The 24725-nt window shown below is 48.6% G+C and overlaps 1 protein-coding gene across 9 annotated transcripts in view; it reads left to right on the top strand.

Annotated features, from left to right (window-relative positions):
• The window catches only part of MAPT (microtubule associated protein tau), a 57973-nt gene that overhangs the window by 22754 nt on the left and 10494 nt on the right, over positions 1 to 24725 (top strand). For 3 of the 9 annotated variants that reach the window (XM_068919465.1, XM_068919467.1, XM_068919466.1), the window contains 12 exons: positions 3929 to 4016; positions 5607 to 5693; positions 7003 to 7089; positions 8786 to 8851; positions 12147 to 13058; positions 15614 to 15663; positions 16878 to 17057; positions 18361 to 18493; positions 19092 to 19142; positions 20027 to 20292; positions 23930 to 24022; positions 24170 to 24262. In XM_068919465.1, the coding sequence (XP_068775566.1) occupies positions 3944 to 4016; positions 5607 to 5693; positions 7003 to 7089; positions 8786 to 8851; positions 12147 to 13058; positions 15614 to 15663; positions 16878 to 17057; positions 18361 to 18493; positions 19092 to 19142; positions 20027 to 20292; positions 23930 to 24022; positions 24170 to 24262 (2091 nt within the window). In that variant the 5' untranslated portion in view covers positions 3929 to 3943. The remainder of the gene's footprint in view (positions 1 to 3928; positions 4017 to 5606; positions 5694 to 7002; positions 7090 to 8785; positions 8852 to 12146; positions 13059 to 15613; positions 15664 to 16877; positions 17058 to 18360; positions 18494 to 19091; positions 19143 to 20026; positions 20293 to 23929; positions 24023 to 24169; positions 24263 to 24725) is intronic. The other 6 variants (XM_068919469.1, XM_068919471.1, XM_068919470.1 and 3 more) reach the window with 4 other exon arrangements.

Genomic DNA, 24725 nt, shown 5'->3' with positions numbered 1-24725 from the left:
CACGTAGTCGCTCCGGCGCAGAGCGACTCTGCTCCGCCTGCCGTGCTGCAGACGCGGCGGGAGGACATGCTGCGTTATCTGCAGGGAGATGCTTCTGCTCTCCATGGCAAACCACGCACCAGCCCCCAGAATCAGCGTCCAAACGAGTGAGCACCCAGGGCTTTTTGTAAGCTGCTGCCAGGCTTCGGGTGCCCTCAGACTCTCATTGGGTATGTTTTCGATGCATCTTTGTGGCTTTTGATGGTGCTTTTTTCCTCATGACAGAAAAGACAGCTTTTCCTCTCTCATCCTTGAAAAATTAATGTTGAAATGCTCCTGAGCCCATCCTGAGCTTTTAACCCTGAAATGGCCGAATCCTGCCATGTGTGCAGCTCACCAGGAACGGGGGCTATCTCTACCTGGTTGTGAATATCAGGGCATTAAATGCCTTCTTGCATAGCTCAGAGAGACAGCAAGATCAACAACTTCTCCCTGTTTGTAGCTTCTCTGAAAAACACCCGGGTGCTTCTTTATGCCGAAAAGCCCTTACACTGGCAGGGCAGCAGGAAGCAGGGCACCGGGGTCAGCATCCTGCGACCAGGAGGCCCCGTGTGCCTGCCAGCAGGTCCACCCGGCCGTTGCAGAGTCATTGCTCACTGCTGTCGTGCCGGGGTGGCACAGACGCTAAATGCTCTGTTCAGAGGAGAAGTGTAAGATCTTCGGCCGCGTCGGATGCTGTCCATGGAGCCAGCAGATGAGCCTCCGGCGCGGTATGTGAGCTCAGTAGCTGTCTAACCAGGAGTCCTCTCTGGATGGCATCCCAAGAAATTCTTGTCCAGAGACAAGGAAGGACTAAATGTATCTTTCCAGGAAGACTGGGGCAGACCCTAATTGCTCTTCTCCAAAACACAGGTGGGAGGAAGAGAGGAAAGGAGGCAGAGTAGGGAAAGAACAAACCTCAAATCCAGCTCAGCTTATTTGTGAGTAGTTTGCCTCTGGGTCAGCAGTATGGAGGCAAAGGTGTTAGCATCTGTAGGTCTTCGGTGAAGTGAGCAAGGCTGCGAGGACCGGTAGGTTCTACCGATGGGGGCTGGGATGGGAATTTCTTCTCCAGTCCACGTTTTCCTACCAACGGGCAGAGCGGTGTGTGGCGAAAACTGCTGTACCCAGTGCTGTGTGTGCGTTTGGGATAGAGAGTTCACTCTTATGCCTTTCCCCGTATGCACCCACACGAGAGCAGCGTATTTGTGTTAAATTTCAAACTCTCATGTTCATGCTCAAGTTGCTTTTGTGCCCTGTATGCTAGGTTAACGTTATATTTTTGTATTTCAGGGCTAAGTAGCCCTGTAAATAGTATCAGGAGACAACCAAGTGAGACCAGGATATAATTAATATGATCCTTTGAGCCCTGGGAGGAGGGCTGCCATGTGCCCAAATAACTAGGACTGTTCATTTTAGGTGGGTGAAACTCCACTAAAATTTTTGCAAAAAGCAGATGCTTAGTTCCTTCCTATTTCATAGCTCCGTGTTTATGGGTGATTTTCTTCTGTGGCAAGTTCTCAAACTTCTTTGGTACAGTTCTGTCACATGCTATTATAGCTCTCTAAGGCAGAAATTAAATTGCATAGTCATCTTCCTAACGGCTTAAAAAAAAGCTGGATAAGAGATCTGGTTACTGGCATTTGAGCGTCTCTTGCTTAGTTCCATAGATGCAGTTAATTTATTGCCGGCAAACAAAACCATGTGAGTTTACTTCTTTGCTACTGGTAACCTGAGCGTCACTGCTAGATTCATTCACTCCTGACAGTTATGGCAATCATGCAATCATAGTAATAGCTGGTTATTAATCATTGCTAATGGCTGTAATTATATCAGCGATTAGGAAGTCAACTAAAAGCAACGTCTGTCCGACCAGTACGGAGAATGAGGAGGACTGTGGTCTCCACTTCGCAGAAGGGGATAGTGCTTGTTGGCCGGTTCACTTTGGAAACGTAACTCTTAATTTTAGCGTCTTTCTGCTTCCCAGTCCTGTACCCAGACCTGTGTACTGCGCCTGGCTCTACAGCCAAGGGCATTCACTGTTGGCTTTCTTAGTACTGCAGAAGCATGAAGGATTCAGGGTTTAGAAGCCATAGCACTAATCTCTAAGACCCAAAGCCAAGCAAGAGTCCCTTCTTTAAGAGTGCCTCGTCCAAATCCCTCTCTGGAGAGTCCTGGTTGATCCCTCTCTTTTGGATTACTTTTAAAATGACAGGTATATCGTCCTAGCTGAGTAGTCCTGCTGGGTGTATCCACAGGGGTAGAAGGCATCCGTTTCTGCAGCAGCATCATACCTTGGCAGCAGACGCTTCTGTTTAGAGGCTGTGAATAAATTTGCAAACGCAGAGTTTGGAACATGCAGCAGAAATAAGCCGGTAGTAAGCACGCTGCTCCCTGTGATCACTAGTGCCACGGGCCATTGCTGAACGCTTTAGTGATGACTCAGGTCAGGCCCTGTGGGAGGTGGTCCAAGGTTTGGTTTGTTTGTGGGGTTGTTGGTTTCATTGGGAATTTTTGTTTGCCCTCAGAGAAAATTCTCTGCAGTATGCCAAACCACAAAACCATTTTTTTTAATATGTGCTGAACATCATGGAAAGCAAAATGAAATAAAGATATTCTTCATGCTGTCCCTTGCAGTTACCTTGTGCTTTCCTGGCACCTCTTAAACCATTTCCCGGCAGGTTGAATATAAAGTTTTGCCAGCTCTACATAATTTTTCCGTCCCTGTCCTCTTTGGAAATTACAACCATAATCCTCTTGAGTAATGTCAGTGTTTCAGGCATCAGCAACAGGTTTAACTGTCCAGCTTTCACTGCATTCTCTTGCATGCATTAGCGGAGCCTGTAAATGCACATACAGTATCGGCTGGCAGTTTTCTCCTGGGGTCCTTCCTCTCTGAGTAAATGGGCTCAGAGATTAATGGGTGAAGGAGATGTGCTGAATGAGTCTGGACCGTGGTACTGCTGCTCCATTCCCGGGAAAGGTGGAGAGCAGCTGGAGGCACGTTTATTGCCTTGAGCACTCCCCAGGGAACTCGGCTCTGCCCCTGCCCAGGTGACAGTCACTGTCAGGCCCTTTGCTGCAAAGCTGAGTTTATGGCAACACAGAACTCAGACTCTGTGACAAAATGGTGAGCCTGACAGCGTCCTGTGTGGACCGGAATGGTCCTTTCCCATTTTAAATGCTTATGTAATTTTGACGCTGCAGTTGGGCAGAAGTTGCCTATATCCTTATGTTGATGGATGCAGCGACCAGCATATGTTCCTTCTTGTGCAGCAATAATTAGATCTTCCCCATGTTCATAACGAACATTTGCTCCTTTATACGTTTTCTCTGCAAAATCAGTTTTCTGTTCAGCTCAGGTCCACTGGTGAATTGGTTCTGATGTCTTGAGTTTGGACTGTGGTGGCCTCATCTCCTGTGCTGGGAGCTTAGTGCAGCAGTGTTTGAAGACCCGTTTCTGGCTGGGGCAGCCCTTTTAGATCCCCATCTGGCATTTAGCACTCCTTTCCTGCTGTCCTCTTCCCCTCAAAGGCTGAGGACAAAACATGCTCTGGGTGAATTTGGAGGCAGTAGCGTTAGCTGGTCTGAGGAGTATTTCAGCACTGGGGTGAAACCTGACAGGTAGCAGGTGTCTTGAGCTGTTACCTTTCCTGAGCGAAATGGTGTGATTTCAGGGCTCATCAGGAAAAGGGAACAAAGTAGATATCTTCTTGCAGTGGCTGAAAAGATGACTGGCTGTTGTTGGCCAGTTGCTTGCTAGATGATGTTTAATGCTCCCGGAAATCAGCTGATGAACCAAATTTGTCACATGGAGCAGTAGGTGGGAGCACACTAACTGGGCTCCAGGGGAAAGTGCGTTGTGTCAAGTTTTAGCTGACGGGTGTTTATTTTTTCTCTTCCCTTTAAGTAACTTTGCTGAGAGATGGCAGAGCAGCGTCAGGACGTCACTATGATGGATGATCACTCAGCCGGCCAGGAGAAGCACATCCCATCAGGTAAGCCCCTCCAGGAGGGGATGGTGTAAAGGACCTCCCTTGCCCACTGGCAGGAGGAGAATGACCCGGGTGGGGAGAGCGCAGCCAACAGGACAGCACAAGGGGGTCTTGGGGCCAGCTAGGAGGAGTATGTAGGGGCTCTTGGGGAATAAGACACTGATACCTTCCCTCTAGCAAGGAGCAAACCTTTGGGGATGATGGGCAAAGATGAATGTCATCCAGACTTAGGTGTGCCCTAGCTCAAAGAACAGTTGTGGGTGTGAGAGACCAACAGCAGTCTGCACTGATGTCTGTGCGTGGAGCGTTAGCATGGATCAGATGGCTGAAGCCTGGGGACGCGTTGCCTACAAGATGCTCTGATGTTTATAGCAGTAGGAAAATGCTGCTGCCACCATCCAGGTTGATGGAAGAGCACAGCAAAGGTGCCATGGCATGCTTTGTTGTTTGGTGTCATTTCTTGGTAAGAGCAGAACAGCCCCTAGTATCCCATATCTTGTTGCTGCAGCTTTGCAAATGTATGTTTCTGCGTTTACTGCTCAGCTGGCTATAAAAATACAGCACTGCTTTTCTTTGGAGACACTGCTCAAGGATGCTGTTTGCTGCCTGCTTTTCTCACCTGCACAGGGAGCTGGGCAAAACTGAGCAGAGGGCTCTGGGAGCAGGGGTCGTGCAAGAGTCTCTTGCCCCCGTATTTCAGACTTGCGTTTCTCAGGAGGACTTTCCTTTCTCATCCCACCATGCTCCACAGTTGAGCTTGGAAGCCCACATAACGCCAGCGAACTGGGTGGGGCTTGCTTCCGGTTGTGCTCCATGTAAACATCATCTTGGTTTTCTTTTCTTGAGGTGCTCTGGATACAGCTTGTGCCAGATAAATGCGTTGTCTCTGCCCTGGAGAGAATCCATGGAATCCATTCATTCTGGCTCCTGGAGTCCATTGCAGTCTGACAGCCCCTCTCAGCCTGTAGCCTCAGCTTAGCACATCACAGATTCCCAGGGATTTTGCTTATGTTAGTTTAAATCTTCTTTTCCAAGTCATTTTCTTCAGTTCTCATTGTTTCATTTGCCTCCTTGCAAAGAGGAGACCTGTGCATCTTGCTCTACCATTCCAAAAGATGACTTTTGCAACCAAGTCCTCCCATTTTCAGGTTCATGCTACGCCAAGTCCTTCACAAAGATTTCGCTGATTTGCAGCAATTAGAATTATATACATCATGGAAGAACTCAGCAGTCTGCTTTGGGAGGGAGGCTCCAGAAATGACAGAGAGAACAACAGTGACTCAGAAGTTGTACATCTTTTCTGCTTATGTTGCTAAGATCTCCTTTCCTGCTTGTGCCACGCTTTGCTGTTTCTAGCTGTCCGGTTCACTGGGCTTTTCTTTTGCTGATGGGCTTCTGCTTGCTTCTTTTGGCAATGGCACTGGTGCTTTGGTTGGCATTTTCACGCTTTGCTCGCTTATTAGTTCAGGTATTGTATACTCTCCAATTACAGTTTCTTTATTGCTGCTGTGGATCTGGGCTGTCACAGGTTCATAATACACAGTCCACGACTCACAGCCAGGCACTTGTTCTAAGTATTTGAATGTTTTCCAGGCTATCCCCTTCAGATACCAGTCGATGATGGATCGGATGAGCCTGTTTCTGAAACATCTGACGCTAAGAGCACCCCAACTACGGAAGGTGGGAGCTCTTTGACTTACTGCTTTGAAACCATGAGAGATGGGGTCGTGGTAAACCTTGCCGAAAGGCTCACTGTGGCGTGTTCTGGTGGGGTTTCTGAGGAGGAGCGGGTTGCCTTGTGTGTCCAAGCTCTTGGACAAATGCTCTTTATTAGTCTGATCACAAGCAAGGTTTGCCATGCTGTCTGCAGAATGAGATAATATGTTTTAAAGGTGGAGAGTGGGTTGCAAGGCCTAGCCTAAGGCCTTGCAAAGTATTTATTACAGTTCAGTAAGTTGCCTGCAGTTTGTCCCTTGAAGACTGTCTACACTATGACCGTGGAGTCCCGTTGGCTCAGTGTGTCTGGGAGCAATACCACACTGCGTGCTTTACCAAGATATTCGCAGCACCTCCTGGTCTCTGTGTTCCTTTTCGGAGTTAGCTGTAGCTTGTAACTCTTTTTTACCCCCCCCTGTAATTATATACTCATTAGTACAGCATAATTCATGCTGGCAGGATGAGGTGGACAGTGTTTATATATAAAAACAAAACTTTGTTTTGATGGTCCTATGGTAGGACTCAGGGCACGTCTGTGCTGCTCCTGAGCGTTATCTGAATGCTGTGTTTTTAGAAAGAATCTTAATTCAGATGTGGTCTAGAGTCTTGTTCATGTTTTTAGTTAGTTGCGCTTCTCGTGCAACTGGCTGCTTTAACCCAAGTATCTGCCTCTTGGATACTTCAGGTAAAGACATTAGCTTTCAAAATTTATCTAAAGGAAAGATGGACAGACATGCTAGCCAGTTCCAGCCCTGTCCCTTTTGGAGTTGTGGGCTGACAGTGATTTCCTATGAAATGGCCCTGTTCCTTTCTGTGGCTCCAGAAAACAGCATGTAAAACCTGGCTGGTGCAGAAGGGGATGGTCTCCATCTTCCCCGTTGTATTGGGGCTGTGACAGTGACGAAACATCCCTCTGGCAGATAGAGCTGGGTATCTTGTCTGTCTCAGAGCTGCCCGGAGTGCAAGGCGGTGGCGGTGCACGAATGGTCTATGAAGGTATCCGACAGGAGCTGTTCTCACCTGCTCCAGACCAGCGATGTCCCCGTGCAGATCAGGCACTGGTGGCTGTCTTTCGCTGCGTATTTTCAGCCAGCTGCGTACGGAGTACACTGGAGATGGGCAGTTTGTGTGGTGGAGGGTTGTCTCCCCCCACAGGCACTGGCTGAAGGGAGGGAGTCGGGTGCTTTTCTGAGTGAAACGTTCTTCAGGTACGTCCCGGCCTCCACAGGGTTTTGCTGCTCGACAGCTATGTGAAAGCTGCGTTGTTTTTCAGATGCCACAGCACCCTTAGTGGAGGAAGGAGACCACGAGGATCAGGGTGGTGTCGAACAGCATGGGGAGATCCCGGAAGGAACCACAGGTGAGGGAGACCAAGGTGCAGTTTCATCTCTTGATGCAGACAGAGCAGAGCTGAGCTGGTTAGTGCTTAATAATAACCCTGCAAAACCTTTTGCAGGCATGCTTTGTTCCTGATGCGTGCTTCTCTTCTCCACGGCCTGCAGAAATAATTCCTAGCTGATGATTGTACTCTTGCCTTCCCCAGCCTGCGGGAAGCTTGCAACCTTTTTGTCTCTCTTTCTCAGCTCCACATCTGACAATCTTTCTGTCTGGTGTTTCTGTGGTGGCTTCTTCTCCCATCTCCAGGCTAAGCACTTATCTGCAGATCCAGGTCATCTCTGTCCTTCTGATGGCAGTCCCGCTTTGCTGGAGAGGCGAGGCGGTTGCTGCAGGACCTTGCTGCTTGTCTCATTGGTGCTCTGGCTCAGCTCAGCCCATGCAGTTGTCTTTGAAGTGGCAGGTGAAAACCAGGCCACTGCAGCAGTTCTTTGGCTGCTGGCACATTTTAAAGATAATGCAGAGGAAGTGAAGTGGCTAATTCAACCTGAATGCTCTTTGGGAAATCACTGCACCCGGGCTTGGTTTTGCAGGGAGGAATGGGGGTCTTTCAGAGGTGGTGTAAAAAGGGATGGAGCTACAGCAGTGCTGTGCACATACAACAGGGCAAGGGATCCCAGGAGAGCCAGGTTTGTATCTGCAAAAGGAGTGCATGGCTCCTGTGCGGTAGCGTCTGGGTTTTCCTGGAAGTATCAGGCAGGGTATGTGCAGGTGCCGAGAAAGGTGGTGGGTGGAAATGGGCTTCTGCAGGTGCCGAGAAAGGTGGTGGGTGGAAATGGGCTTCTGCCAATGCCTGAACATTTAAGCAGACCTCCTGCACACTCCCTTGGCAGCCAAATTGTCCTAGGTCCAGTCCCGTGGCTGCTGGTGGAGCCCTGGACTGAAGCACAGAGTGGGCTCACCTGTTAGCAAGGATGTGCAGTCTCTGATTCAAGATCTGACTGTACCAGGGAGCTAGGAGGAAGCGGTCCCCTGAGCACTTTGGAAAAGACCGGGAAAAAGGAGAACATCCTAATTTGACTGTAGAACTGTGACATACAGATATAATTTTGGTATCAGTTAAGTTTGTTTGAATGTAGTCACATGATAAAATGAAAGAATTCTGCTAGAGACGAACCATTACGGCTGCTGTGAAGAAAATTGTACTTCTCTAGTCTACCAGTACTCCTGAAGTGTCAGATTCATATCAGAGGGACTCAGATTAATGTTGTAAAATAGCCTTGGCAGAGCTCCTTGGGGTAAACTAGGTGACAGACACCAGGAAGGTAGGGCTCAGGTGAGAGTTAGAGATTCATGCGAGTGCTGACACCCGTGTAAACGCTAGGTGGGGGTAGAAGAGGGGATATAAATCTAAAGTTTCCCTGCTCCTTAACAGCCTGTTTTCTGCACCTCTGCCTGGAGGAACTTCTACTGACCTGCCACCCAGGATGTATGATTCAGTGAAACATTCCTCCAGTCTGGTGCAGCACACGCTGCTAAATACATCTAGCTAGATCCATCGTCGTCATAGGTTAATTGTCTTTCTGATGTTGCTATGCTCGCAATACAGCGGTGATGGGCAGAATCAGCAGGGAAGTAAATAAATTTTCCAGGCCTATGTTTAAATTTAATTCCTGTGGTTTTGGTTGTGCTTTCCTTTTCTTTCTTTCATCTGGGACCAGCTGAAGAGGCAGGCGTAGGAGCCACCCCCAACCTGGAGGACCACGCTGCAGGAGATGCCGCTCGAGGTTAGTGGAACATCTGTCACTGGGATCCAGTTATTGCTGCCCACACATATGGGTGGTTGCTAGTGACTTGGGATTTTTCTTCTCTAATGCATCTGCTCTGTTTGAGCAGCTGTGCAGTTCTCCCTGTCCCTGACTGGGGAGGGTCGCACACGCTTTGAATGTCCCAGCGTACTCATCAGAGAACCACAGCTTTTCATACACCAACTTTCTCTTTCAGATGGCTGAAGCCCTGGTTTTCTTCGTTCAGTTGAAAAACAGGGCATCCTCCAGGCTAGAAAAGATAATAAACTGAGCAGGCGTGGTGTGGTCAGCCAGGAGAGGAGCTGCTCAGCATTGAATAGAGTCAATTTGGGCCCTGCATTTCACATCCCTAGAAAGTTAATTGTTTGACTCTAACTGCTGTGTCTCGGTTCAACTTAAAAGACAGTCTCAGAGCTTGTCACTGATGCACTTATTTTAACATTAAGAGTGCTTTCGTCTCAGTCTCAGAGCACGTGACTTATAACGCCAGGCGCAGCAGGCAGTGAACATTTATAGAGCATTAATTGTGCATCTGCTTAGATGAGCCAAGGAATTATCTAGGGACCTCCTGGTTATCTAGAAAGCCTGTCTTGGCTTTGCTCAGTTCAGACTTAACTGAAAACTTCAGGATGGGTTTTTTGAAAGCAACTAGCGCTGGCTTAATTCTGTGCCCGGTGGGGCCGTTAGGTGTTCAGACTCACTTTGGTATAGCTCTCTTGCTTGCACTCATACCCAAAGCACTAATTGTGCGTGCTATTAAAAAACTCAATGAAATCCCATAGGGGATTCAATTAAATCCTGTAAGGCAGTTTTCTCTGTGGTATGTGTAACAAATTCCTCCACCTGTTTGGGCATCTTTCTTCCTCATGGCTATGTGACTGTGTTTGCAAGCATCCATGTCTTTTGAAGAAGTGAGTAGTCGTCTTTGCTTTCTCAGCTCAGGGCAGAATTCAGGATGTTTTTGCTTTCCACGCAAAAATGAGCACAGTTATTCGCAGTCTGCTCCTTGCAATTAAAAAACCTTTGCTAGTCTGTCCAGTGGTTCTTGAACTAGCAGCTCTTCTGCACTTAAAATAGTGGCGTTGCTACAAACAAGAAACCAGTATTGTAACAGGAGGGTGGTAAAGTTCTCTTTCCTGTCTGCCTTGTTCAGTCTGGTTCTAGCTGCTGTTTCTCACCAGAGTTTTACTAAGACTTTCCTGTACTGTGCTGGGGTCTTTCAGCAGTCAGATATGGGAATACACAGCTAGCTGGAGCTCTGATGTGACCAGTATATGACATTTCTAGGTTCTTATATAAATTATTACTTCTCTGAAAATAGACTTTTAAAAACGTGCTTCCTTTTAATGATGATGTCGTCGTCTTCGATTCGGAGGAAAACGCTATTACTGATGTGTGCACACAGTCATGGATATCTTGTTACTGGCTACCCTCATTTTTCACATTGTGGAATTTGAAAAATGATCTTTGGTGTGAAGATGGAGCATGTTCAAATGCCTCTGGAATTTCAGTTGGAAAAGCATCTTTTGAGCCGTAATTTTTGCCGTGGTGGCATTCTGCCAACCCTTGACCTTGCGCTGCACATCCACCTCGGAACAACTCATGAGTCCTGGAGTATGGAAGTACAGCTAATGAATTGACAGGCCACATCACCAGACTGATCATCAGCAGTCATGTTGGCCATGTTATCTTTGCTTGCAGAAGGAAATGAGCCAAGATGCTCTGCTGGCCGCTGCATAAGCATCCTTCAAATCCCTGTGGTCGGTTATAAAGGGAGTTTCTTGATGCCGCATTTCAAATATTACCTGCCAATAGGTGCCTATTTCAGGTCTCTTTTAAACCACAAGTTTGGAGGTCTCCATGTGGTAGTTTCATTTAAGTTTATGTTCTCTTAAAATAGGGAGGTCTTTGATAAAAGACTGAGTCAGTATTGACTTTTTGTCTTATTTTAATCTCTATCATTTAGCAAAACAACAACTGAAATCTTAAGTATACTAAGGTGCTCTGATCTAAGCCCTTTAGTTTACCAGGTTAGGGCTTAAAAGGCCCAAAGAGAATTTGAAGCTCGACAAATTCAGAGTACAAAATCCACGTTCTTTTTAGGGGAGTTGACTTGGGGCAATTTACCTATGTTCAGGATGAATTCTCCATTGCTCAATGCATCTTTGCTTCAGCTGGATGAGTTTCTAAGAGAAAAGCTCCAGCTCAGCTAGAATATATGGCTTGAGAGGGTAATTGTTGGATGAAATTGTAAAGGTCTGTGTCACACATGAGATCAGTGATAGAACATAATTGTCTCTTTTACCCTGAAAAAAAAAGATCTGTGTGTCTGTGACCTTAAGTTTTGGGTTTTAAATGTCACAATTTCTACTGTGGCCCAGTGGTGGTGGCAGTGCTGGAATGCTAATTAGCCTGAGTGGGTGTACAGTCCAAAATTGTTGTGGCTGCCTGTATGGCTACAACCACGTTTTTACTGCTACTCCTTTCCACAGAAGCTCTCTGCTCCACTGGAGCAGATGGGATGGGCTGTTTAAATACATAGCAGTAAGAGGCAGAGATGTAGGAGTGCTCTTCCCGATGCTCGTTAGGAATAGAAACGATCAGGAGAACAAAGCAGAGATGGTTTGAACTCTGGGAGGATGTAGCTGATGACCAGGCCACATCAACATCTCCTGGAAGGGAGAAAATGGTAGGCATTTGTAACCTCATGAAGGAGGGAGGGTACCAGGCTTGTTTTGTTCTGCCCCTTATGGGAAGGAGGGATGGCCTCTCAGCAGAGTGAGCAGCAAACATATTCTGAACAAATAAAAGCAGCCAGCAGCTTCGTTCAGCCTTGCTTGGTCTGTGACTGTTACTGATCAGCAAACTGATGGTCTGGTGTCATCATCAGTTTAGAAGCTGAGTGTTTTCATGGCTTCTGAAAACCTCTGTAGCTAAACCAGCACATAAAGTGCAGATGTTGCAGATGTTGGCCTTTATGGCACATGGCTGGGATACCCCAACCACTGCTGAGACAGGGCCAGGGAGGAGTCTACTCTCCCCACCTACTATGGCCATCGCTGTTTCTGATTCCCACGGGGGTCAGAGTTCCTTTAAAGCCAGAAGCAACTGCCGAAGTGATTTCTGTTGAATGGGGCAGTATGGGACTTGCTCTCACCCTCTAGATCGATTGTAAAAATTCTTAGTCTCTCTTTAGCATTGTATGACCAACTTCCTGTTTGACATGCCTGTGCTAATTGTTTACCGTGCTTCGTACCTGCGTCTTCAACTCCAGGGGAGCCAAGCTCTCCAAAGCTGCAGCCTGAACTTCAGGAGCGTGTGGGAGATGCAATAAAAAGAGAAAGCCAGCCCTCAAAGCAGGCAGATGGGCTTCCTCAGGAGCCTCTTTTGTCACATGAAATGAAGGCTACAGCAGCTGCTCCCACCAGAATCGAGGTCACTATCCCAATACCCCCAGATATGTACCAAGACTCCAGACCATCTGAAGACAGCAGTGAGTTGTGGGACCATCGAGGCAGAGAGGGCATTGGTGTGGATGAAGCACCAGGAACAGAACGAGGTCGCGATGTGTGCACTGAGGGGTTGGCAGGAGCAGATGTCACAGATGATTCCCATATTAAAGATGGGACATCTCCATTATACACCAGAGCTCCTTTAAAAGAAGATGCCAGTGGACAGGAAAGAGATGAGGACCGTGACATTGATGAAACTGCTCACCAGGATTTGATTTCCTTGGTGGGACAGCATGTTTCTCCAGGACCTGAAGTGGGCTTCTGTCTAGCAACAGCCAAGGAAGCTCCTGAAGAACACGCTTTTGCAGAAATCAAGGCCAAAGATGTCTTCGGAGATGTATCAAGAGAGGCACTTCTTGTTGAAACGGAAACACACAAAGCAGGACAAGACCAAGAGGAGAGGAGACAGCCATTGAAGGGGGAAGAAGAAACAGATGTCACCCTGTTAGAGCCCTCTGAAATCTCCCAAACCGAAGCTGAAGCTGGGGAGGGAGAGGACTCGGGACCCTTGCTAAAAATAGCCAAACTCCCTGTTGGGTTAAAAGATGATGTGGAAGGCAAAGATGCTCCTTTGGAAGAGGCTGTGCCGGATACGGGAGGACGCCAGACACCCAAGAAGAAACTTGATGCTCACATTGCAGAGAAAGCAGGCAGTCGTGTTCCTCTCCTAAAAGGTGTGTGCACCGTTTGCCTGCCCTGAGCTCGTGTTGCCGGTAGCTTGCTCACAGCAAGGCTGCCACCTCTCGAATCCTGCTGCTTGGGAAATGGCCTGGACCTTTGCTGTGAACTGATCTACAATGCACCACTGCTTCTCCCTCCCCTTCCTTCCCCCTTTAGTTTAATCCTGGATATCCTGGCATGTTTGCCAGACCCTCATGCTTTGGTTTTGCGTCCCTTGCATGGTGCTGGCGTGTCCCCGATCATGCTTTATTCTCCTGTTTTTGCTTCGATTTCTTTGGATCTGTAGGGTGGGCTCTTTAACTCAAACCCTGCGTCTTCCTAGCGGAGAAGAGGAACCGGATGGACATTGTTCTGGCATGTTGGAGTGGGCTAGCCTAGCGCACGCTGTAGCTCGTTCCAGCAAGACACGTGCCATCTGGTTTGCATGTGTCCACTGTTCAGTCTGATAACCTAGCTCTTTGTATCAGCTTTCCTAAAGAGCACGGAGGAGGAAAAAGGCAAGTGAGATGACAGGTATAACCATGGAAAAGGCCCCACGTTGGTCCTATTTCTTGTACCTTGCCCCTGCTGACTGCTGTTGGAGGCAAGGCATGCAGCTAGCTGGACCTTTGCCCACCACAGGGCACATCTAATGCTCTTACGGAGAGCATTGTGCTCTGATCCCGGCTCTGGATGGCGTGTGCCTGGATAGTCTAACAAGGTGGCTGAATTTTGGGTTGTTTTGCTGGAGCTGCCTGTGTGTTTAGAGGGGTGGCCCTTTGACGCATCTTAACAGTGGGTATGACACTAGGCTGAGCATCCTCCACCTGCTGGCATGTTGGGAGGGCAGTTAGACACTGGAGCAGCTGTGTTTATGCCGATATGTCAGCCTTAGCTGTCTTGGGGGAAGAGTTGAGTTCACCCCTCAAAGCATGAAGGTTCCCACCAGCAGCGTAGCTCTTAGATCTTTTTCTTCTTCAAGAACTATTTTCCACTTTTACAGGGGGGTCAGAGGGATGTCACTGGGGGGGACTGTTCAGCAACAAAATGTAGATTTTACAGTGAATTGCATTAATAACCCGAGGTAGGGGGACAATGCGTCAAAACCCGATGGGGTCCCTCTGTATTGGATCTCAGCTCCAGCTGCTCAGGGTCTGGCCTGGGGGAAGCTCTGCCTCTCACCTTGGTGCTGCGTCTCAAAAGCTGGCTTGGCTGCTTCCATTAGCCTGGAAATCCTCCTCGCTGCCTCTCTCGTTTATGGCAGAGAGAAGCGTGCCCTTTGCTGCACAGGGCTCACAAGGAAATTGTTGATGTAGCTTTTCCCATTGGAGCTAAAGCTCATAACATATTTCTCATTGTTCACTACTTGATCAGCTAGTGGGAAGCTTCGCACACGTGCTGCGGGACATCCGCATGGCTTGCGCATCAGAGCCTGAAACCGATGGTGGGTTGGGGGTGCATTGTCCACAGTCACCAGTTACTGATTCAAGAGGAGGAATTTCTTGAATTAATTAATGGGCATTTCCTACGAAGACAGAGATACTTTGTGGCTGTTTTGCCCCAGCCTTGCTCCGCTCTGCAGTTTTACTGAATTTGGGAAGGGAGGTGCATCTACCAGCTCCAAGAGTGGCTGCTGGGGCAGGTCACGGTCATGAGTGCTGGGTAAACTGCATTGTTCATGTCATTGGAATGGGCTGACCTGCCAGGGCGAATTTCCAAAACATTGAGGTGAATATCAGCAGCTTTTCCTCCCAGATTAGGGAGGAATTAACTGATGGGCAGAGGGCTTTGTTGCGAGTGCCCTATCGTACAAACGTTATTTCCTCTCTGTTTCTAATTTCCTAATTAGCAATACTGCAGAGTCTGTTGTGCTTATAAATTAATAGGGCAAAACAGTGAAATACTGTGAGAGTCACTGTATGTTTGGTATGAATTGAGCACGAAGACAGCTAAAACTTTTAAGACCCTGTTGGGCCTGACCCAAATCAAAGGCGCGCTGTCTGCTGGGGAGGCAGAAAGCAGTGCGTCGGGAGAGATGGGAAGTGACAGCTGCTGTGAAGAAAAGTGCTTTGCAAGCTATAACGTGCTGAACAACTTTAAACGATACCGTAGGCAACTTGGTACGGGTAGGATGGGGGCATCCTTCAATTTTAGTCTTTATATATATGGTCATTAGGACCAAATGGGTGTTTGCTTTAGAGAGGGAGAGTCATGTTTAGGCGTGAAGGGAGCTGTTCTTTGCTAAACTCAATATTTGCTACTAGAACTGCGTACTAATCTGGGCAAAACGGTCTCATACAGCCCTTGTTGTGTGCATCTGATGATCCAGCAAGGATTAATGCACTGTTGCCTGTGCACAAGATAATCTGTTAACCCAGAAAGAAAATGCTTAAGAGGTGAAAGTACTTCTGCAAGAAATGTAATATTGTACTGCAATATTTATTATTGTTAAGAATAGTATTTAATTTAAATGAGAGCAGGAAAGCCCACCCAGCATACACATTACTGTAGCATGCACATTAACAACTGCGTGGAATTCATTGTAACTGTGCGTGTTTCCATTTGTCAGCTCGTATTGACAGCAAAGACAAGGAAGGGGCTGAGGAGAAGAAACCGAAGGTAAGCTAACGAATAAAGCCAGAGGTGACATCAGCCCACCAAATGCTGTCCAGGTTCCTGTCTCCCTCTCCCGCTCTCCTGGACTACAGTTGTACCTCTTAGGAAACTTTGCCATTATCCTCATTCTTCATTCTTTCTTTCAAGAGTGTTTTTATTTTTGTCTTCCCTCATCCCGGTTTGGATGGTGCAATCCACAGTGATTTTTGAGGGGAAGGAGGTGAATGAAATCTAACAAACTTGTGGCTCATGGAGTTGTGTGGGTGGTTAGAGAAAACACTTTCCTCAGCCCAAGACTGGAAAGCAGCAGGCTGGCTTTGCCGGGGCAAACTCGTGTGAAAGCAAACTCGGAACTGCAGTGGGCTGCGTAGGGAAAAAGCACCGTAACAGTGAAAAGAGCAAAATATGTAATTAGAAAATTAAATGAAATAGCCTAGGCCTAGCAGATGCTATATTCTGAGTGAGGAGCAGAGTTTAATAGTGGGTGAATTCCAGAGGTTTGAAAGGTACCTGTCACAGGGCTGTTTCAGAGGAGGTGTAGTTCAGCTGGCGGTTAGCCTGGCTAGTGCCTGGGGAAGGTAATGGACAAGCTGACAATTTAGTGGGTAAAGAACTGAAAGTGAGAAATATATTTATTCCCAAACAACGTGAAACTGGGTCTTGCAAAACCCATTTCGCTCTCTAAGGGAGTTTGGCAGGGTTTTATCAGGCTAGGTGTTTTATGTGATATCAAGCAACTGTCTAGATAAAAACCCACAAGCCGTTATTGATAAAACACATATGATGGAGTTGACAGACCTGGAAGTGGTCATCTGCATCTCCCCGAGATGCAGATATTAATAGTGCCCTACCTGGTATGGGCATAGGAACCCTACAGCAATTTTGCCGGTGGTCTGGGAGTAAATATAGCAGTTTGGATGGTAAAATGTGCTACTGATGTGGAGGGGCTGTGGCAGAGGCAGGCGAAAAGGGGCTCAGGTGTTTCTGAGCCCTGCGGGAGGTACAGAGCTGAGCTACGCTGTACCGGCTGGTGCAGCCATGGGACCCTGGCAACGTCCCTGGCCTTTGCCCGGCTATGTGCTGTAGCGAGAGGACGATTGGAGCAGTCACCTCTCCTGTATTGCACCTTCAAATCCTATTGGATGTCTGTGATTCCCTTCTGCTTCCCTCCCATACTGATTTTTTTTGTTCCAATTTATTTTATTTCCATGTTTAAGAAATCCTCACCTTCCACTGCCAACCCCCCAGGCGATAGACCCTCCATCCCCCCCCAACGACACACCTCCTCTAGCACAACCCCTTCGAAAACATCCTCCAGCCCTGCTTCCACCTCTAAACGAGTCTCTTCTGTCACATCCCGACCTGCCAGTACCGGAATGCAAGAAACCAAAGCCAAGGTAAGGAAATGGGATGCGAAAGATTGAAAGCTGCCTCGAAGAATAGCTTAAGGCATTCCCAAGAGGTCTGACAATGCTTGGCTGGGCAAGGTTTTCCATGTCTCCTTTAGTTGAGAGGGCGGGATTTGCTTCTCCTGATAACCAGCTATCTCCAAGTGGCTGTGGCCGGTCTCAGCTCCGGTTTTGGTGTTTGAAGCAGTTGGGTCATTCTCACCAGCACATAGGCGCCCTGCTCTGCATTCAAGCAAAAAAACTTCTCTCCTGTGCTCCAGGGTGTTATTTTGTGTCTCTGAAGCGTTTTCAGGTCCCTTTGTGCTCTTTTGTGCTCTTTGTTCCGCAGCTTTATGCTGTGTTTTATGGGTGCATTGGCGTAGCTTTGGCTGTAGCAGCAGATGTATAGGAAGTGCGCTGGAGCCAGATCTGCCAGGTGCTACACAGGGAGTAGGAAAGGCACACACATCTGTGGCTTATTCTGTAATGTAAGAAGTGGCTTGGAGTGTCTCTTCATGGTGTTTAGTCATACAAATACTCATGTAGTGCAGGAGAGAGCAGAGACTGCAGGTCTCAAATAAAAGGATATGTTTGTACTGTGATAAGGATTGTGATGGCTCTGCTCTGGTTCCCTGCTGCCTTGGGGCCAGTCAGCTTTTAAATTTTCACTTGCATGTTTTTCGTGAGTTTTCGTACACAGACCAGCACTAGAAAGAGGGCATACCGTTTTACAGATTTGGGGAGGCTTTTCTGCAGGATCAGAAGACAGTGAATAGCATGTTCCTATTTACACACTGTTTCAGAGTTTTTACATGTTACATTAGGGTATTACAGGTGGGGACAGAGGAGGTTGTTTCTCAGTGTCTGGAGTTTGGCCATGTCCTCCTGAATGGAGCCTGTAGTCTGGTGACAGTGGCTGGATCTATTTATCTTCTGTAAAAAAATTTTAGTGACACATGGGAAACAAAAAGCCAAAATTCAGGGAACAGGCAAAGGAGCCGAACTTACTTTTTAATCAGATTTGAGCGTGCAACAAATAATGCAACTGAAGCTAAGAGCTGGCATGGGAAAACGGCACAGCTGCTCTGCCAGCCCAGGAGCGACCATGCTGTGGTTGTGGCAGGTGCTGTTGATGGGAGACAGGGTGTGGACAGGCACATCATGGGTGGCTGCATTTGAGGGAACGCGTGGGAGCTCCTGTGGGCCATCAAGGGAGGAAGCAGGGGGTCTTGCTTGGATCTGATGCAGGAGGGGTGAGAGCCCATCTCTGAGTAGTTCCCCCCAGCATCGGCCTTTCCCCTTGCATCCCTAGGGGCCAGAGATGAGAGGTGGCACGAAGACAGCCACACCACGGTCTGCAGCGGGGCAGGCTCAGAGGAACTCGGCCAATGCCACACGCATCCCGGCAAAGACGCCCACGGCCCCCAAGACACCTCCCAGCTCCGGTAGGTGATGGTGAGAACCGTGTGCAACAGCTGTGGTGTCTCTCAGTCTAGAGACTCTGCTTCGGTGGTGCCGGGTAGTGAATAAGTTTGCCCTAGTCTAGCCTGGGCAGGGGCACAGCCAGGACGGTACGGCAAGTTGAGTCTGGGTGGTGACCCGGAGCTGCTCAGCCGTCTCACGGGGCTGTGAGTGCAGAGCTAGGAACTATTTCTCCCAGGTGAGCATTGCTGGATGCTGCTTTGTCTGCTCCATTCATAGAGTTTCCAGGGCGCAGGAGAGGGCACTTGCTTTATCCCTTTGGGATTTCCTCCAATTTGGAAGATTTAGTCAACTCAGTTTTTTAAATCCATCTATTCCTTTTCTCTTGATATTTCAAAAAGACCAGGGGCAAGAGGATCAATTGTTCAATTGCAAAAATGGGGATTAGCCCGTTATTCTCAAAGCACAAACCCCTAGAAAGCATCAGGCATTGTGAATTTCCATTAAAACAGTGCATTTCACTGAGCATGTATATTTTTGATACTTACTAGAGCTGCATAAAACCTTAAATTAATTTTTCAGCTTTATTATGTTTAAGCATCTTTCTCATTCATTAAACAGGCAAAAAGGAGCAGAAAAAACCACCTCCTGCAGCAGCAAAGTCTGAGAAAGGTAAATGTTTAAGGTTTTTTTTTTTCCAATTCTTTTTAGACTGGGGACAGTTCTGAGCTGCTCTGTAATCTCAGTTTTATTTGATTTCTTAAAATATCAATTTTTGTAAAAATCTTTTGGAATTTCTATAGAAAAGTGGTTTTGTTTGAGTGTCTTTTGTCTGCATTTTGTCATACATGCTAATGTCACACTGGCGTGGGGAATCTTCCTGATGATCCAGACACTGCAGATCATGTCTTCTGAGATACAAAGAAAACGACCTGTAACCAGTTTTCATTTCAAAATGAAGCAGAAGAGTGCAGTTTGCCTGTATGCTGTCCCCCTTGCAATTGCATGGAGCAGCACAGCAGTGTGAACCTTTTTCTTCCCCGCGCCCCAGATCCCAGCCCTGCTCACAGGGCTGGCTGACCACAGGGAAAGCTCTTTTGCAGGGTGGGCAATGCCTGACTTGGCTCACTGATGGAGTTATGAAGAAATCATATGGGCCAGCAGCTGCAGCACCAGGCTGGACTCCTGATATCTGGGCTCCAGCCATTGGCTTTTCCTAGGTGACACTGGGAAAGTCTCAGGCACAGGAGAGCAACTTGGGTCAGACAAAATCCTATGTAGTCCAGCACTGTGTTTCTGGCAGCAAGGACCGGCAGATACTTGGGGAAAGTGTAAGACATGTGGCTGGCGTGCTGCGCACCACTGGCAGGTTGCATCAGCCAGGGTGGTGTCTGCAATAGTGGTGTTTTAGTCTCTCCATGCCTCCTCGCTGATGGTCTGCTCTGGGAGTAGCGGGTGGGCCCTGGGAGCAGACAGATCAAGCCCATGAGGTCAGGCAGCGAGTGGGGAAGGAGATGCTTATCCTGTGCTTACCCCTGTGTGTCCACAACCTTCAGGTGAGCAGCCAAAGTCTGGAGACAGAAGTGGTTACAGCAGTCCCGGCTCCCCAGGGACTCCAGGCAGCCGTTCCCGCACCCCTTCTCTGCCCACCCCGCCGGCCAGGGAGCCCAAGAAGGTGGCAGTGGTTCGCACCCCACCAAAATCTCCTGCCTCTGCCAAGAGCCGCATTCAGCCGTCAGCTGCCCCCATGCCTGACCTGAAAAATGTCAAGTCCAAAATTGGCTCAACTGAAAACCTGAAGCACCAGCCTGGAGGTGGCAAGGTAAATGAGGGCTCTGCTTTCAGGGGTCTGCAGGGACAGCGGGTGCTTGGTGCTCTCCCTGCAGCAGCAGCAGCAGCAGCCTAGCTGGGGACAGAGATACAGCGATGGGCAACTCTGGTTCAGCTGATCTCCAGTCTGTTGCTGGTGTTGGCGATTTTTGGGCTGGTTGGGTTGGGTGCTTGTCCTGAAATTGCTTGCCTGGCTTAGAAAGTGCAATACAGCTGTCCCACAAAGAGGAGGCCAGGGTTGCAGAGTGCTCGTGTCATAGCTTTCATGGGGTGTTAGCTCAACGCGTGCACTGCTTGGTGCGTGCTGCTAGGGAAATGACGTTCCCCTGTGGTGTCCAGTTAGGGAGAGCGAGTAGTGACCTGCAGCCTTAAGGAGTTGCAGGATCAGCGTTGTGCTTCTGAATCCTGCTGCACGGTGTGGAGCAGTCACTTCAGTGCTGCCTCCATTTCTTCACTAGAGAGCAGACAGATTGGTCTCCTCCCCGCGAGGGTCCCAGGCTCGGCACTCGGGATAGCTGAATCACACCTAGGAGACCTGCAGGCCTCTGGCAGTTCCCCCAAGGGTAAGGAGCTTTGGGCTTGCTGGGTTTCCCTGAAAATATAGCCTATGCAGAGACCAAAATGCTATCAGTCCGAGAGGATTCCTGTTTGGCGCCTCTTCTCCTGGTGCCAGCCTGGCCTCTGAGGGTGATCCCAGCCCCGCTGCCACCAGGTGCACGGCTGGGATTGAACTCGGCTTCAGGTCTGATGAGGGTAACAGCGCAGACCCTGAGCGGTTTTTCAAAGCTTGCGGGATTTGAGCCCCAGCTCCGTCAGCCAGGTTTTGGATTGCGTTCTGCATTCAGGAACTTCCCCTGTATTGCAACGTGATGGAAAGTGTGGCGTGTCCAAAACTGGTGGCACTGTTGTCCTTTCAACCACCACCACTGCTTTTCATTCCTGAGGAGGCTGTTTTATGAGCAGGAAAGTGAATTTTGCGCTCCAAGTGTTTGGAAACGAGGGTTTTGTGTTAAAGAGAGAGCAGCTGAAGCAGCATCGTGTGGTTACACGGCTCCAGTTGTGGCGCTGGCTGGTCAGTATTGTCCAGGCATCTCTGCATTGCTCTGCTGCACTGTGTAGACCTATCTGAGGCTTTTATAAAATACCCCTTGCTGCATGGGTGGAGACGTGTCCCTGGTGAAGTGCCTGGTTGCTCTGACTAGTGAAGGCCAGGTGGCTCTTACAGAGATGTTAAGTGACAGAATTGGCCAGTGGCAGTCAGGAGTCGCTGTGTGCTTGTGCTTGCCTGTCCCAGGAGGGCATTGCAGGCTTGCAGACCTCGTTCTGGGGCTGCTAATGCCACAGAGCTGTGATGAATCTCCTCGGAAAACTGCGCATGCATTTTACGTGACTAGGTAACTTGGTGGCTCTGACTGTGTGACCCTGGCATGGGGGGGGAGGCTTTGAGATGGCTTCTGTTCACCATCTTAAATACCAGTGTGTTTTTCCATTTATGTGCACTTTTCGCTGAGGCTGGTGATATACAGGACAATGCACGTTTTGCCTTGTACTTCAACCCGGGGGTGGCTCTGAAGTCTGGGTGGGGCTGCTCTGTCCATAGGCTGTGCAGAGCAGAGCAGTGTGTGTCCTTGCAGCCGTCTGTGCCCCGGGCCCTCCTGCCTGCTCGGCCCAAGGCCTAAGTTATTCCGGCCTGCCCATCAAAATACTGCTGTTCAAGGATTTTAGAAGGAACCCTTCCGTTTACTGTAAATCGGTTAAACTTGTTTGCGCGTTCTTTTTAATCCAGCTTTTATGAGCTTTTTTCGCCATCAGCTTCTCTCTCAGTCAACCCGTTGTTTATTGTTGTTGCTGAAAGAGTAAGAACAGTTGAATTTGGGACAATTTGTTGCTCTCTGCATGGGAGAATGGCTGGATGCTCTGCTGGGGATTTTGTAGGGCACTAGGCTGCTCTTAGCAGAACGGGTGCAGCTGGAGCAGAAGGGGCTGATCGCAGAGGTTTGATTTCGGGGTCACTGGAGGATGGGGCTGGAGCCTGCCTTCTCCATTCCAATTTCAGGTCGCCAGCCTGGGGAAGAGAAGGTACATGGGGCACGTGAGCCAGGAGTTAGCCAGGCCGCATCTCTTCCAATTTCTCTACGTCGTTTGAATGTTTTAGCTATTACTGAATCACTTAAGTACTGCTCTTGAAAAGCCTGGGCTAGCTGAGCTCTGTCTTGATTTGCAGGATTAGTTGATCTGAGATTGAAAAATGACATTGGAAGCATGTGTCAACTTTTGCGCTCCTAGTGCTAAAGAACGAGGGTATAGCGAGGAGCCCACCTTGCAGCAGCAGTAGTCCAGCGACACAGCTGACACAGAGCGAGGCTGCCTGCCCAGCTGCCTTTGTGGATGTTGTCATCCGGGGACCGCGTGTGCAGTGTGATGTGACGCTGCTCTCTTGCAGGATGCTGTGTCTCTTTCCCTCTCATGAGGGTTATGCTTCAGATAAGCTTTGTCTTAAGGGAAACGCACGTCTTGCGTGCGTGCTGTTTTTTACCTCCATTTGCCTCTAGTTTATACTTGCATAGGTCTTAAAGCCAATCCAGTCCAGGTAGGGGAAGGAGCAGGGATTATATTCATCCATGGCACCGCTCGTCTGGGATAGCTACTGCCACACATGGGGTCATTGCTGTGTAGCTGGCCTTGTAAAACTCCAAACTGCAAAGCAAACCCTAAGTGGAAATAGCTTCATTAGTACAAAAACCTGTGTGTGGGGAGAGGGTAGGCAGGCCCCGGGGCTGGAGAGTGAAGTTAGCATGGTACCCGTGGGCATGTGTTTCCTGCATGGTACCAAGCTCTTTCCAGCCTCTCTCCCACCCAGGGTAGACCTGGGAATATGCTGCAGAGCAGCTGTGTTTGGGGTTTGGCCTATGCTGCCCCTTTCATCTCATCTGTTTGGGACTTTAGAAAACTGCAGGCATGGGACTACATCCCTGGTATGGTTTGCTTTTTCACTTTGTAACTGTAGAGGGAGTTTGAGCCCCGCATGATGCAGAGCTCAGGCATCCTCCCTCAGGCCAAGCTGGACAGGCAAGTCCTGCTCTCTTGTCTGATCCCTGGGCCAGCTACACCCATTTGCTGTTTCTCAGCTTGCTCGAGCTGCTGAAAAGTGAGGTTGCGCTAGTTCTATCCTAGAGAGGAGGCAGGCTGCCCTGCATGGGGCACGGGCCTGAGTGGGCGTTTTTCTCTCAGCACCGTTCCTTCCTCCCAGTCCACCAACTCAACGGTGCAACTCTGCAGAACCTGAGTCTCAGAGCACTGGTGCCTTCCAGCCCACTTGTTGCCCAGCACGTTCCCCTTTTTGCGCAGCAAAAGAAAACGTGGGTGGCTGGCTTTTCAGCCAGCCCAGTTCCTGTCTTGCAAACCAGGGCTGTCTTGCTGGAGCCAGCCATATACATCCAACCTCTAGCTATAACCTGCCCACCTCTGTCCTCAGTTTCCAACCCCTGAATAGACAAATCCACGCAGCAAGTGAGAGATTATCCTTTGCCCTTGGCATTGGAAGGCAGGTTCCTGGTTTTAGTTATATAACACGTGGTCGAGCTGCGGATGGTCATGTTGTTTCTCACACTCTTTTCTGGCTACCAAAGGTGCAGATTATTAATAAGAAGCTGGACTTTAGCAGCGTTCAATCCAAGTGTGGCTCAAAGGATAATATCAAACACATCCCGGGAGGAGGCAGTGTGAGTACCTTCACACTTTCAATGCACTATAATAGTTCTTATTATAAGTGGCATGTTGTATACACTAAACCACCAATGCTATCTGCAGCGACCCTGCCGTCAGATAGCTATTGGTGACGTGCAATGACTCTTTTCTGGCTACCAAAGGTGCAGATTGTTAATAAGAAGTTGGACTTTAGCAGCGTTCAATCCAGGTGTGGCTCAAAGGATAATATCAAACACATCCCGGGAGGAGGCAGTGTGAGTACCTTCACACTTTCAATGCACTGTAATAGTTCTTATTTTGAGTGGCATGTTGTACACACTAAACCGCCAATGCTATCTGCAGCGACCCTGCCGTCAGATAGCTATTGGTGATGTGCTGTCATTTAACCCCATTAACCTAGACGACATGGTTAGATGAACCCTAACGAGTCCTGTACGTGTCTTACATGGACAGAATTAACTGACCCCCCTGTAGAAACCATGTCTGTAACAAAACATCCCGTTAACCCGAAGGTTTTACACTACCTGGAAGGCTCAATGCCTCATTGTCTGCAGAACGGATTGCCTCTAGCAGACAGTGATGTAGCTGCTGATGCTGTACATGGATAGATTTATATGCAAATGCAGTCCTTGTTGCTTTATGTACTGCTAAACTGCACATGACACTGCACCACCTGTGAAAGCCCAGATTCCTGCCCATTCCATCAGGCAAGTATGA

This window comes from Struthio camelus, chromosome 25 (assembly GCF_040807025.1).
Source record: "Struthio camelus isolate bStrCam1 chromosome 25, bStrCam1.hap1, whole genome shotgun sequence".
Taxonomy (NCBI): domain Eukaryota; kingdom Metazoa; phylum Chordata; class Aves; order Struthioniformes; family Struthionidae; genus Struthio; species Struthio camelus.
The sequence above is the reverse complement of the archived record's forward strand: the minus strand, read 5'-3'. Positions and strand labels throughout refer to the sequence as shown.